Raw genomic sequence first — 15,663 nt, forward strand, 5'->3', positions numbered from 1 at the left:
TAAAAGCCCACCAAAAATTCCAATATGAGACATATTACATATGATTTTGGATTCAATTTAAAAGAAAATGCCCTGTTATTTCAGGCCCATTTCACTTCAGGGTTATAGGTCACGACCCCATAGCGTCACCCAAGAAGTTTCAGAACATTCTGATGTGGAGTTTCAAAATAAAAGCCAACCAAAGTTTCCAATATGAGACATATTACATATGATTTTGGATTCAATTTAAAAGAAAATGCCCTGTTATTTAAGGCTCATTTCACTTCAGGGTTATAGTTCACGACCTCATGGGGTCACCCAAGAAGTTTCAGAACATTCTGATGTGGAGTTTCAAAGTAAAAGCCAACCAAAGTTTCCAATATGAGACATATTACATATGATTTTGGATTCAATTTAAAAGAAAATGCCCTGTTAATTCAGCCTCATTTCACTTCAGGGCTATAGTTCACAACCCCATGGGGTCACGCAAAAGGTTTCAGAACATTCTGATGTGGAGTTTCAAAGTAAAAGCCAACCAAAGTTTCCAATATGAGACATATTACATATGATTTTGGATTCAATTTAAAAGAAAATGCCCTGTTATTTCAGGTTCATTTCACTTCAGGGTTATAGATCACGACCCCATGGGGTCACGCAAAAGGTTTCAGAACATTCTGATGTGGAGTTTCAAAATAAAAGCCAACCAAAGTTTCCAATATGAGACATATTACATATGATTTTGGATTCAATTTAAAAGAAAATGCCCTGTTATTTCAGGCTCATTTAACTTCAGGGTTATAGTTTACGACCCCATGGGGTCACGCAAAAGGTTTCAGAACATTCTGATGTGGAGTTTCAAAATAAAAGCCAACCAAAGTTTCCAATATGAGACATATTACATATGATTTTGGATTCAATTTAAAAGAAAATGCCCTGTTATTTCAGGCTCATTTAACTTCAGGGTAATAGTTTACGACCCCATGGGGTCACGCAAAAGGTTTCAGAACATTCTGATGTGGAGTTTCAAAATAAAAGCCAACCAAAGTTTCCAATATGAGACATATTACATATGATTTTGGATTCAATTTAAAAGAAAATGCCCTGTTATTTCAGGTTCATTTCACTTCAGGGTTATAGATCACGACCCCACGGGGTCACGCAAAAGGTTTCAGAACATTCTGACGTGGAGTTTCAAAATAAAAGCCAACCAAAGTTTCCAATATGAGACATATTACATATGATTTTGGATTCAATTTAAAAGAAAATGCCCTGTTAATTCAGCCTCATTTCACTTCAGGGTTATAGTTCAAGACCCCATGGGGTCACACAATAAGTTTCAGAACATTCTGACGTGGAGTTTCAAAATAAAAGTCCACCAAAAATTCCAATATGAGACATATTACATATGATTTTGGATTCATCTCACTTCACGGTCATAGTTCACAACCCCATGGGGTCACGCAAAAGGTTTCAGAACATTCTGATGTGGAGTTTCAAAATAAAAGCCAACCAAAGTTTCCAATATGAGACATATTACATATGATGTTGGATTCAATTTAAAAGATAATGCCCTGTTATTTCAGGCTCATTTCACTTGATGGTCATAGTTCAAGACGCCATAGTGTCACCCAAGAAGTTTCAGAACATTCTGATGTGGAGTTTCAAAATAAAAGCCCACCAAAAATTCCAATATGAGACATATTACATATGATTTTGGATTCAATTTAAAAGAAAATGCCCTGTTATTTCAGGCCCATTTCACTTCAGGGTTATAGGTCACGACCCCATAGCGTCACCCAAGAAGTTTCAGAACATTCTGATGTGGAGTTTCAAAATAAAAGCCAACCAAAGTTTCCAATATGAGACATATTACATATGATTTTGGATTCAATTTAAAAGAAAATGCCCTGTTATTTAAGGCTCATTTCACTTCAGGGTTATAGTTCACGACCTCATGGGGTCACCCAAGAAGTTTCAGAACATTCTGATGTGGAGTTTCAAAGTAAAAGCCAACCAAAGTTTCCAATATGAGACATATTACATATGATTTTGGATTCAATTTAAAAGAAAATGCCCTGTTATTTCAGGCTCATTTCACTTCAGGGTTATAGTTTACGACCCCATGGGGTCACGCAAAAGGTTTCAGAACATTCTGATTTGGAGTTTCAAAATAAAAGCCAACCAAAGTTTCCAATATGAGACATATTACATATTATTTTGGTTTCAATTTAAAAGAAAATGCCCTGTTATGTCTGGCTCATTTCACTTCAGGGTCATAGCTCAAGATTCCATGGGGTCACACAGGAAGTTTCAGAACATTCTGATGTGGAGTTTCAAAATAAAAGCCCACCAAAAATTCCAATATGAGACATATTACATATGATTTTGGATTCAATTTAAAAGAAAATGCCCTGTTATTTCAGGCCCATTTCACTTCAGGGTTATAGGTCACGACCCCATAGCGTCACCCAAGAAGTTTCAGAACATTCTGATGTGGAGTTTCAAAATAAAAGCCAACCAAAGTTTCCAATATGAGACATATTACATATGATTTTGGATTCAATTTAAAAGAAAATGCCCTGTTATTTAAGGCTCATTTCACTTCAGGGTTATAGTTCACGACCTCACGAACTTTGGTTGGCTTTTATTTTGAAACTCCAAATCAGAATGTTCTGAAACCTCTTGTGTGACCCCATGGGGTCCTGACCTATGACCCTGAAGTGAGATGAGCCTGAAATAACAGGGAATTTTCTTTTAAATTGAATCCAAAATCATATGTAATATGTCTCATATTGGAAACTTTGGTTGGCTTTTATTTTGAAACTCCACATCAGAATATTCTGAAACGTCTTGGGTGACCCTATGGGGTCGTGAACTATAACCCTGAAGTGAAATGAGCCTGAAATAACTGGGCATTTTCTTTTAAATTTAATCCAAAATCATATGTAATATGTCTCATATTGGAATGTTTGGTGGGCTTTTATTTTGAAACTCCAAATCAGAATGTTCTGAAACTTCTTGCCTGACCCCATGGGGTTGTGAACTATAACCCTGAAGTGAAATGAGCCTGGAATAACAGGGCATTTTCTTTTAAATCGAATCCAAAATCATATGTAATATGTCTCATATTTGGTGGGCTTTTATTTTGAAACTACGCATCAGAATGTCCTGAAACTTCTTGGGTGACCCTGTGGGGTCGTGAACTATAACCATGAAGTAAAACCCCTTAAGTTTTTTTTCATGACGACCAATAAAAAACAACTTATATTTTATTTGACAAAGACAACAGCGTTACCCCTTATGTTTTTTTTCAAGACGACTGATAAAAAACGACAGTGTTACCCCTTGTGTTTTTTTTCATGACGACCAATCAAAAACAACAGTTTTACCCTTTGTGTTTTTTTTCATGACGACCAAAGAAAAACAACAGTGTTACCCCCAATGTTTTTTTTCATGACGACCAATAAAAAAAGACTTATATTTTATTTGACAAAGACAACAGTGTTACCCCTTATGTTGTTTTTCATGAAGACCAATAAAAAACAAAAACAACAGTGTTACCCCTTGTGGTTTTTTTCATGACGACCAAAGAAAAACAACAGTGTTACCCCCAATGTTTTTTTTCATGACGACCAATTAAAAACAACTTATATTTTATTTGACAAAGACAACAGTGTTACCCCTTATGTTGTTTTTCATGAAGACCAATCAAAAACAACAGTGTTACCCCTTGTGTTTTTTTTCATGACGACCAAAGAAAAACAACAGTGTTACCCCCAATGTTTTTTTTCATGACAACCAATTAAAAACAACAGTGTTACCCCTTAAGTTTTTTTTCATGACGACCAATAAAAAAAGACATATTTTATTTGACAAAGACAACAGTGTTACCCCTTATGTTGTTTTTCATGAAGACCAATAAAAAACAACAGTGTTACCCCTTGTGGTTTTTTTCATGACGACCAAAGAAAAACAACAGTGTTACCCCCTATGTTTTATTTGATGAATATCGACAGTGTTCCCCCTCATGTTTTTTCCATGTTGACCAATAAAAAATGACAGCAGTACCCCTGTCGACGTTATTGGAGGGATCCGAACCTGAGCTGTTTGGAGTATTAACCTCCGAATTTATCAATGCACCATCAAGACACAGAATAGAGTCAACACAATGGTTATACTTGACTTTATAATTCGCATGAAATAGAGATAAGAGTCTTCCAACAGAGGACATCAACCGGACTTGAACCCCGGTCTCCAGGGGGTTAGCTCACAGCACTCTCCACATCCCACTGAGATTTATATTTTAAATATGTCTGTGGTTATATATGACATGATAGCATTACGTTTTAAATTAAAGATATTGTGTTTTCCACAGAAATTGAGCCACGGTTGCCAGTGGGTTCGGCAGAGTACACTCCACTGCACCACTGAGGTCGATGAAATTTCACAATGATCAATCATCAATAAAGAGGATATACATGACATTAAAATGTATGTGTGTTTTTCTATTATTTCCCTTATGTTTTTTTTCATGACGACCAATAAAAAACAACAGCGTTCCCCCTTATGTTTTTTTTCATGACGACCAATCAAAATCAACAGTGGTACCCCTTATGGTTTTTTTCATGACGACCAAAGAAAAATTACAGTGTCACCCCTCATGTTTCATTTGATAAAAATGACAGTGTTACCCCTTATGTTTTTTTCATGACCACCAATAAAATACAACTTATATTTTATTTGACAAAGACAACAGCGTTACCCCTTATGTTTTTTTTCATGACGACTGATAAAAAACGACAGTGTTTGACAGTGTTTTACCCCTTGTGTTTTTTTTCATGACGACCAATCAAAAACAACAGTGTTACCCCTTGTGGTTTCTTTCATGACGACCAAAGAAAAACAACAGTGTTACCCCCAATGTTTTTTTTCATGACGACCAATTAAAAACAACAGTGTTACCCCTTATGGTTTTTTTCATGACGACCAAAGAAAAATGACAGTGTCACCCCTCATGTTTCAATTGATAAAAATTACAGTGTTACCCCTGATGTTTTTTTCATGACGACCAATAAAAAACGACTTATATTTTATTTGACAAAGACAACAGTGTTACCCCTTATGTTGTTTTTCATGAAGACCAATAAAAAACAACAGTGTTACCCCTTGTGGTTTTTTTCATGACGACCAAAGAAAAACAACAGTGTTCCCCCTCATGTTTTATTTGATGAATATCAACAGTGTTCCCCCTCATGTTTTTTCCATGTTGACCAATAAAAAACGACAGCGGTACCCCTGTCAACGTTATTGCAGGGATCCGAACCTGAGCTGTTTGGAGTATTAACCTCCGAACTTATCAATGCACCATCAAGACACAGAATAAAGTCAACACAATGGTTATACTTGACTTTATAATTTCGCATGAAATAGAGCTAAGAGTCTTCCAACTGAGGACATCAACCGGACTTGAACCCCGGTCTCCAGGGGGTTAGCTCACAGCTCTCTCCACATCCCACTGAAATTTATATTTTAAATATGGCTGTGGTTATATATGACATGATAGCATTACGTTTCAAATTAAAGATATTGTGTTTTCCACAGAAATTGAGCCGCGGTCGCCAGTGGGTTAGGCAGAGTACACTCCACTGCACCACTGAGGGCGATGAAAATACACAATAATCAATCATCAATAAAGAGGATATACATGACATTAAAATGTATGTGTGTTTTTCTATTATTTCCCTTATGTTTTTTTTCATGACGACCGATAAAAAACAACAGTGTTACCCCTTATGTTTTTTTCATGACGACCGATAAAAAACAACAGTGTTACCCCTTGTGCTTTTTTTCATGACGACCAATAAAAAACAACAGCGTTACCCCCTATGTTTTTTTTCATGACGACCGATAAAAAACAACAGTGTTACCCCTTGTGTTTTTTTTCATGACGACCAATCAAAAACAACAGTGTTACCCCTTATGGTTTTTTTCATGTCGACCAAAGAAAAATGACAGTGTCACCCCTTATGTTTCATTTGATAAAAACGACAATGTTACCCCTTATGTTTCATTTAATAAAAACGACAGTGTTACCCCTCATGTTTCATTTGATTAAAACGACAGTGTTACCCCTTGTGTTTTTTTTCATGACGACCAAAGAAAAACAACAGTGTTACCCCCTTTGTTTTATTTGATCAATATCGACAGGTTTACCCCTTATGTTTATTTCATGACGACCGATAAAAAACAAGAGTTACCCCTTATGTTTTTTTTCTTGACGACCAATAAAAAAGTGTTACCCCTTATGGTTTTTTTCATGACGACCAAAGAAAAACGACAGTGTCACCCCTCATGTTTCATTTGATAAAAACGACAGTGTTACCCCCTATGTTTTATTCTATACATTTCGACAGTGTTACCCCTTATTGATTTTTCATGACAGATAGAAAACGACAGTTTTACCCTTTACGTTTCATTTGATAAAAACAACAGTGTTACCCCTTATATTTTATTTGACAAGGCCAATTTTATTTTTTTTTCATGTTTTTTTTTCATGGCGACCAATAAAAAACGAAAGTTGTACCCCTGTCGACGTTGCATTGATAAGTTCGGAGGAAATTTTAATACAGTTCAGCGAGAAAGGCGACGAAGAATAAGAAGGGGGCGTTCCAGTCTGCGTAAACGGGAACTCCCACCACACGAGAACGCCCATTTGTGTCTGCAGTGGGATGATATTGCATTTGGGGGAAGCTCAATGTGCGACTGGCTCGGAGTGGCTGTAACTCTGCACCACGGCTGAATTCCGGGAACGTCTTTGAATACTGTGTTAGTTGCCCACTAATACCTATATTAAAGAATACATAAAATAGCATGTCATGGGACCTTTAAGTGAAACATAACGAATACACACACAAAGAATACCAACAGGTGGAATTAAATATAAAATTTATTAAGCAAAATGTACAACAGCTGTTTCAGCTAATTTCAGAGCTCAAATAGATATTTGTTTTATTTCCATTCTAACAATGGAAAATACCCAACTCTTTTTTTGTAATGAACATGTGAAAACATTCATATAGAAAACACACCGGCTCACATTTATCAAATGTTTCAAAGCAAGCAAGCTTATCTAGAATCCCTTGCACACATTTATCTGGCCTCATATGGAAACGCACCAGGGGTGTTGTCAGATGGTATTAGTCTTGTAGCCCAATATATATGATCTGGTCTTTCAATAGGTGCTCTGTTGGGGAAGGCAGATCAAATGGCTTCTTGTTTGTGGGGAGGTAAAAAGCTGTTGGATACTAGCCCTATTAGCACCAGCGATTTGGACAACAGTCTTTGGCAGTGGAGTTAAACGCCGTTGTTCAGTAGACTACTGTCTACTGTCTCTATAGACGCGGTCCCTTAGCAAGCTGGGGAGCAGGACTAACAAAGCGGCCTGCGTTGAACAGCGTCCCCATGCTTCTCTTTCTCCTGAGACGTATGCTTCACTCGCTGCTGCAGAGACACACAGAGCTCCAGGCAAATGTAGTGCTGGGAAATGAAAAGCACGTGCTACACTTTAAAAGTTAAATACCGGCCAAATCCAAATCTGAATATTCAATGTGTCACTTCGGATCAATTATGAGATTTATAATTCAACATAACTCGGGCCTTTCTAGCAGTAAGGCTTTTAAGGGTCTGGCCATTTGGAGGAAAAGAGGGTTATTTGTCAAAACAATAATTGTAGATCATTCAATATGAACCAGCACCACTGTGTTTGCTATGAATGGGTAGTATTACGCTAAACCAAAGTTGAACATTTTAAGGGATCTACACGCAGCATCTTTGGTAAAATGGCGATGCTCTCTACAAAACCCAAGAGACACTTTCTGAAGGTACGACAAAAATCGAACTGTCTAAACCCAGAGGAATTCAACTTTCTCACTTAAACAACTAGTGACACCAGATCTGCCCTGCTGAACCGAGCAGAGTTAAAAAAAGAAACGAGGCCATGAGGAACATAAAACATCAGGGTCGAGGCGAGCGTGATGATGTCCTCAGAAGGCGCCCCGCAACCCGCCGCTCCGCGAGCCACCGCCCGAGTTTCCATAGTAACCACTGCTCCCGCGACCTGGAGAAAGATTCAGAGAAGATACGGTCATGATGATATAATATCACGATTAAAATTGACGAGTATGTTTCGAGAAGTTATCTACAACGGCGGATGTATTTCAGAGATCATTGTGAGTGTTGCCTTTACACTTACCAATACTATTTGGATACATTCAGATAAACTGAGAGAGTTACTGCTTGATTCATGGAACACATCGAATTCCCAAACGTGAATTTATGGTACATTACCTCGATCATCTAAGAAGCATTGCTCCAGAAGTAACATTAAAACATAGTATTTGTGGACTCTGAGCAATAACAAAATGAAAAGAATCTATCTGTTACCAGCTGCTTGTGGTGCTGGTGTGTAGACAGTGTTGATATTATGGGATACATCAGGCAAGAAGGATGGGATCCAGTGGTTCTAACAGTTGTTACGCACACAGAGGTAGTGAGAACTTCTTACTCATCTCTGCCGCCCCGCTAGACGTCGAGTTGAGAAACAGCTCGATGTATCGGTGTTCTGTGGAAAAAAAAGAGTTCCAATTAGCCCCACCATCTCATACTCAGTAAAAAGGCTACTCCGATTTGTGTCCAGGTAGGATTTAGAAAGATAATTACTAAGACATTAACCATACAGCGAGTCATCATTTTGGACCAAATCATGTGGAGTGTGCGGGTATGCCATCAAGACATCCCCGAACACACCAGAGCCCCTCGAGGAGGCTCCAGATCAGAATCCACTTGAGAGCGGACACCTTTGGTCACAAGGCTGTTTAGTCTGTGCACCTCCATGAGAAAGGTAGGCCAGTACTGGGGCTGCTCGATTATGAAAAAATAAATAAATAATCATAAATCATGATTATTCTGGTAAATATTGAAATCAGGATTATTCAAATCATTATCTTAGAGATTGAAAACATGATGCCTTAATTCAGCATTTCTCTCCAAAAAAATACACTTTGTAACTGAGAACTTAAAAAAAAATAAAAAAAAATAAAATCAGATTAATTATGCAGCCCCAGCCTGTGCTCAATAGTGGCATGCCTTCCTCATGGGGGAACCTAAGCATGAGGAGAGGGGGGAGAACCTAAGCATGTGAGAGGGAAGAGAACCTAAGCATGAGGAGAGGGGGGAGAACCTAAGCATGGGAGAGGGGGGAGAACCTACGCATGTGGTTCTTGTCCTTGGACATGGCTGCCACGGCGTCCTCGTGGGAGCGGAACTCCACGTCCGCCTCGCCGGTGGACTTGCCGTTGGGCGCCACGTCGATGTGCACCCGCATGGGGTTCATGGGGGAGAAGAACTGCGGAAGGGAAAGGGGGTACGGCCATTTCTTATTAGTACCAGTGTGGTGCAACACCAACGAGGGCCGACAGCGCGCATCAACGGTCCAGACCATGGCTTCCACTTTTCATTCGAGTGTTGCTTTGATTGTTTTGCATGTGAAGTCGTATGGATGTGCTACACTTTAAAAGTGAAATAGCAGCCCAATACATATCCGAATATTCAATGTGTCACCCCGGGCCTTTCTAGCAGTAAGGCTTTTAAGAGTCTAGCCATTTGGAGGAAAAGAGGGTTATTTGTCAAAACAATAATTGTAGATCATTCAAAATATGAACCAGCATTGTGTTTTCTATGAATAGGTAATAATTACACAAGCCCAGTGTTGTACATTTTAAGGGATCTACACATAGCATCTCGGGTAAAATGGCGACGTTCTCTACAAAACCAGAGAGACACTTTCTGAGGGTACGGCAAAAATCAAACCGTCTAATCCCCTTGAAAAGGGATTAAACTTTCTCCGGTAAAACCACGAGTGACTCCAGACATGGCCTCCTGCCGATACTCACTTTAGCGATATCGCCGTCGGTGGCGCGGAACGGCAGGCCTCTCATGTGGACGAAATGGCCGCTGTGGAACCCGGAGCCCCCGTCCCCTCCCCCGCCGTGTCCGTGCCCGTGCCCGTGTCCGTGCCCGTGTCCGTGTCCGTGTCCTCCCATCCCTGGACAGACGCGTGCAAATGCACATCATGTTGACTCTTACAATTCGCAGTAGAAAAAAACAAAGTGGAACAAAATTGCCTGACCAAAATGGCGTTCAAAGCCTTACACGAGAGCGGACCCTTACCTCTGCCCCCTCGCTCGCCCCCCCTCAGGCGGTCGTCGAACATGCCGTTGCCGAAGCAGTAGTTGTTGAAGCCGTTATAGTTGTCAAAGCCTCCGTAACCTAGAGAGAGAACGACCCCCGATGACAGCGACAAGTTAGATCAACGTGGGGAGAAGCTTTGAGGTGACATATTACCCTACCACCTATGATGTCAGAAGAGGCAGGTTTTCATCACAGCGTGTACTGGCTAACCACACTGACTAACCACTGGTGGTATAATGTGTCACTTTTAAAATCATGGTAACCACTACCTGCTAGCTCGCAGTGTGTGATGGCTTTGATGGAGAATCCCCATGCAGCTTTGCTTTAACTTTTTTAAGACTTGCTCTGACAGTCTTACGATCAGACCGCTATGTTCCTTCCTTTGCCATCTCACCGCCGAGCAAACCTCCGTTCTTTGAACAGCGAGGTAGCGTTCCTGCTGAAGACTCTCCCGTGCATACATCAAGTTCTCCTTCACCCTCCAACCATTGTTTGCTACATCTCAGAACTCTCACTGCGTTTAGCAGTCTCCCCCGTCCTAGACACAACATCGCCACGAAACCAGTCCCACATCGTCACTCACCTCCCCCGTAGCCCCCTCCGCTCCGCATGGGCTCCATGAGGGCCCCTCCACGCCCGGGGCCCGGGGCGAAGAAAACCCCCCTGGGGCCCCCCATCATGGGCCTGTCATAGGGGCCAGGCCGCTGCTGCTGCCCCATGGGCCGGCGGGGCAGCTCATAGTAGGCCCGGATCTCATTGCGGCTGCTCTTAAAGATCTCTATGTACCTGGAGGGGGAGACGCAGGGCAGGGGACGCTGTTATCCCATCGGCTGTGGCAGTGCTGGCCTCACACATTACGCTTGACTTATATAGAGAGAGGCAGACAAAACGACAAACAGCCTTAAGATAACTTAGCCTGTAGCTTAGCCTGCGTAGCCTGAACTCCCCGCTAAAACATGACTAGCCCACTCTAGTTGGGACATAACAGAAGGGCATTGGAAGACAAGGCTATGGGTTAGTGTTTCTCCTCTTCCTACTCCATAAAGTGCTCGTATGTATGTCTACTAGTACATAGGAGTACCGTTGAGGACAATGCCACAGCCTAGTTATTCTAACCATACGTAAATGGCCTTGGGCTCAAGATTTCGAGGAGTAAACAATGAGAATTTAGCCATCATTAGGGCCCCGGATTGGCTGCAGATTACATCATTACAACTATTCAATTGATGTTCAAGCAGGAAGTACTGTTTGATGCCTCAAACTCTTTTACCAGAGGAAGAGTACACATGAAACTTGGGAAGATAAAATGTCACCCAAGTTACCCAGACCCATAGCCTACCCTTCCCGGTGAAAGATTACAACGCCTACAAGTAACCATCCACTACCATCATTTAACCCGGCCCCAAAAACAGATTTACATTTCGCTACAAACTCACCCACCCAATAAGCAGTGTAATAATTAATGAATCAATTCAAAACGATATCCCTCTAATTTACACACACTGCAATACCCGACACCCATCCCAAATATTCATTATTCATTTAACCATAAACACGACAAAATATGCCCGCCCAGAATTGAGTCCAGTGTAAAAGTCAAGCCCAGCTGGCCCCATCCCATCGCGTTCCCCTCTCTCCCACCTGTGCCCTATTCTTTCCTTGTGCTTCCCCAGAGCCTTTTCTGCTATCTCCTTTGAGGCAAACTGCACGAAGGCTTCCCCTGTGCTCCTCCCCTGGTAGTCCACTGGCAGAGTAATCCCATTTGGCACGATTCTCAACCCTTCAACCCAAGCACACATAAATACATAAAGGGGTGGGTAGATAGATGGGAGAGATATGTATGCTGTAGAAATTGATGGAACACCCGCTGATTCACTACAACTGGCCCTGCACAAATACATTTTACAATCATAAAAAACAAGGGGAAACAGAAATCACATCGGTTGACTTATGTACAATAACATTAAAATAGGCATAGGCAGATATAATGTTTAAAATGTGCCCATTAAGGAGGTGGCCCCACCGACAAACACTGTCCTGGGTCAGCATTAAAATGTCCTTTAATTTTTTTAACACCTAAACTAACCTGGTTACCGAATTAGTAATGGCGATATTGCTCAAAGAAACTGACAAACATTATAAAAATGGCATAATTAATAGGTCACCCAACACATGATTGGATAACCTCATCATTCAATAATGTTAATCATTGATGGCCGCTCTCCTAAAAAGACTAGTCAGTTAAAGGAATGGACATTGACCCACAGATAAGTTGTCCTGGGGTCACTTCCCTACAACTCAGAACAGCAAAACCACCCCACCCATTCAAAACCTTTCCCTGCACCCCTGCATGTAGCATATGAGACACACCCCCAAATGCCTCTTGCAGTCCTTTAACAGAACAATAGTAGTGACTGGATAAACATCCCTGGAATGGACACACTTCATAACACAGTAAAACCATACTACAGACACACTAAATACAAAACACACATGCAGCCTTTAAATACGAACGCCTTAAACTTTTTGTTAAAACGTAACTTAATTTTAACAAGTAATTCCAACAACGGTATGGATATTTGGACAAGGGGAGGCAGATGTACAAAACACTGGCATTAAAGATGGCAACATGATCCATCTTGATTTGAGAGTGTTTATGCAAGTTTATGTTGAACAAAAAAATAAATGCTCGCCAGTATCCTACCAACATTCCACCGATGCAAATACAAAGATACAAAGATAGCAGCTTACTGGATGGCCATTTGCGTGTTTGCGTGAGTACCTGAGAAGAACTGAACTATTTCCTCCTTGCTGCAGCCAAACGGCAGGCCTCTCAGTCTCAACATGCAGCCGCTGCAGCCGTCGTAGTCCGCGGGCCCGCTTCGCTTCAGCACCCAGTCCATTTCACTGCGGTTCGATTTGAACACTGCACCGAGAACCAAACACAATACAACAGGTCTGCACCGGTCAACGCCGGCCCGTGTGCATCACACCAACTCAACCAAACTGAAATCTTCCCCGGTTACTGTGGATTGTGTTGATGTGTTTTATGTAAAGGTACAATTATTGAAAAGGTATGGAAGTCCGTGGTCAATGCCGGGCAGGTAACATCACACAAATTCAAAAAACTGTATTCTTCCAATTCAATTCAATTTTATTTGTATAGCCCTTAATCACCATTACAGTATCAAAGGGCTTAACAGGCCAAATATTTAGGGTGGATTGTGTTCATGTATTTTATGTAAATATAAGATAATTAAAAAAGGTATGAAAGTTTGTGGTCAATGCCGGGAAGTTAACATCACACTAATTACACAAAAATTAATTCTTCCCCAACTATAGTGGATTGTGTTAATGTATTTTATGTTCACTCTTTGAAGCATATGTAGAGATATGGAGGTTCGGGGTGCACTGCCAGTGTGCTCCTGGGGTCACCTACCCTCTATGTAGCGATGCCCCATGTATTTGCGGTCCTTAGCGATGGCGTTCTTAAAGTCATCAGCGTTTATCAGCTCAACGAAAGCCTCTCCGCTGGGACGGCCTTCTTTAGAGAAGGTGAAACACACGCCGTTCACCTGGCCCACGATGTCACAGTCTGAACAAACAAAGCCACCCAACCACCGGGAAACACCATTAAGAAATTCAGCATAAACACCAGCTCAAACAAAATGTACAGGAAATGCTGTGAATGCGTGATCGCTAACTTATGGTGTTGTCAATGTAACCGATGACTAAGCTTTGTGGAATTGAGGTTGGCTTGTAATCCAAACTTTAGCGAAATGTTTGAATAATGTGGGGGACTATTAATGTCCTTTAAAAAAATAAGTGATATAAAATATGGATTATAGTGTCGAGTGAGAAATACAAATATCATCCTCCTTGAATACTACTTTTTTTTTTTATGAGTACGTACCTTGGCACAGTGATTCATGTAGTTAAATTTGGTGGAACATGTTTTTATTCTGCCTCACTGTTTTCAACGGGATGCTTATGTGACCCAGTCAGGCAGTATTGCATGGGTGTTGGCAGAAATATAGGGCTATCTGCCCAATGTGCTGATATAGGTGAACACATGTGAGTGAGTGTACTCTAACCAGAAAAAAAACTGGCCACTTCTTCCTGAGTGCAGGACCAGGGAAGACCTCTGATGCGTACCACATAACCCTCCTCATTTGAAGACATCACTCCTGCCATAAGCAGAACAACATGTGTTGCATGAAAAACGTGTGTTATTACATGATTGAACCCGAAAACATCATCAATATTTCCCATTACCCTGAGCACAGACGTGTAAATTCGCTATTGGACTTGGGGTGTGGCTTCCTTACTTGTTTTCCATAATATTTGGGCAGAATTTTGTTCAAGAGCAATTTATCCCGTATTTACATTAATTTACATATGTTGATGAAAATCCAGAAAGCAGAATTGTTATCGCAAACGCATTGTTATCAGTTAAAGATACCACTTAAGTACTGAAGTCACAGGAGAAAAGTTGCCAATTAGAAATAAAGAACACTTTGTATTAGACATACAACCTTGCAAGCACCTCAATGAAAATAACGATATGACAGTGAGCTTAGCTTTGACTACAGCTGAAGTTACAGCCCAGCCCCACAAAACCGCTGTCCAGAGAACCAGCTGGGCTGTCAGTTGTTAGCTTTGACTACAGCTGAAGTTACAGCCCAGCCCAACATCACCACTGTCCAGAACCAGCTGTGCTGTCAGGGACCAGTGTTCAGCCTGGACTACAACTAGAGTTGGAGCCCAACCCACTAGGACTTCTGTCTAGAACCAGCTTGGCTGCCCAGGCCAAGTGTTACGCCTGGACTACAATTAAAGTTACAGCCCAACCCCACAGTGACAAGCGCCAAAACAATTCGTCTAAAACGTCCAAAAGCAGTTTCAAGTAATTTCACACAATTCACTAGGTTAACGTGTTGATATAACGAAAACACTTGACAGCATAGCAATCGTTTTGCCGTGTACCGTAACCTTGTTGAACGCTAATGTGCTAGCCAACGTTTGCTTGGTAGCGTTGGTAAAATAGCGTTACGGCTAACGGGAGCTAGCAACATTAGCAGACAGGACGCCAACAAGCTACACAAGCCTATAGACTTGCATTCCATGCATATTGTCAAATCATTATTGCAGTTTGTTTGTCACAATCGTGAAATGGCATCAAATGAAAATAGCGAGAATAGACTCACAGACCTCACAGGCTGGTTGTCCCCAGTGTCTTGTATTGACTTCAGCCTCAGGTGACTTCTCGACTGGTGCCCGCTCAGGTGTAATCTCGCGAGATAAAGCCGATGTCCCTGTTACTTTCGAGGCGCACTGGTATAAAACTAAAACATAGAAATATAAATCTCCAACTTTTGTCTTGACGTTAAATGTGATGTTTTAGTATCCTACTCTAACATGTCACCATATGGTTCT

The 15,663-nt window shown here is 40.9% G+C and overlaps 1 protein-coding gene across 4 annotated transcripts; it reads right to left on the reverse strand.

Moving 5' to 3' along the window:
- Window positions 1-6,907: 6,907 nt before the first annotated feature.
- Window positions 6,908-15,634, reverse strand: hnrnph3 (heterogeneous nuclear ribonucleoprotein H3 (2H9)). Of its 4 annotated transcripts, none has more exons than XM_030376617.1 (11): window positions 15,439-15,634; window positions 14,322-14,414; window positions 13,667-13,822; window positions 13,010-13,153; window positions 11,869-12,007; window positions 10,811-11,013; window positions 10,207-10,305; window positions 9,930-10,081; window positions 9,247-9,382; window positions 8,543-8,599; window positions 6,908-8,095 (listed from the first exon to the last, which is right to left on the reverse strand). In XM_030376617.1, the coding sequence occupies exons 2-11, from the start codon at window positions 14,407-14,409 to the stop codon at window positions 8,022-8,024; spliced, it is 1,248 nt and encodes a 415-aa protein (XP_030232477.1). In that variant the 5' UTR covers window positions 14,410-14,414; window positions 15,439-15,634; the 3' UTR covers window positions 6,908-8,021. The 4 variants fall into 4 exon arrangements, with proteins under 4 accessions (XP_030232477.1, XP_030232478.1, XP_030232479.1 ...); XM_030376618.1 differs by having other exon boundaries at window positions 15,435-15,513; XM_030376619.1 differs by having other exon boundaries at window positions 14,141-14,414; window positions 15,439-15,459.
- Between the last annotated feature and the right edge of the window lie 29 nt (window positions 15,635-15,663).

This window comes from Gadus morhua, chromosome 14 (genome assembly GCF_902167405.1).
Source record: "Gadus morhua chromosome 14, gadMor3.0, whole genome shotgun sequence".
NCBI lineage: Eukaryota > Metazoa > Chordata > Actinopteri > Gadiformes > Gadidae > Gadus > Gadus morhua.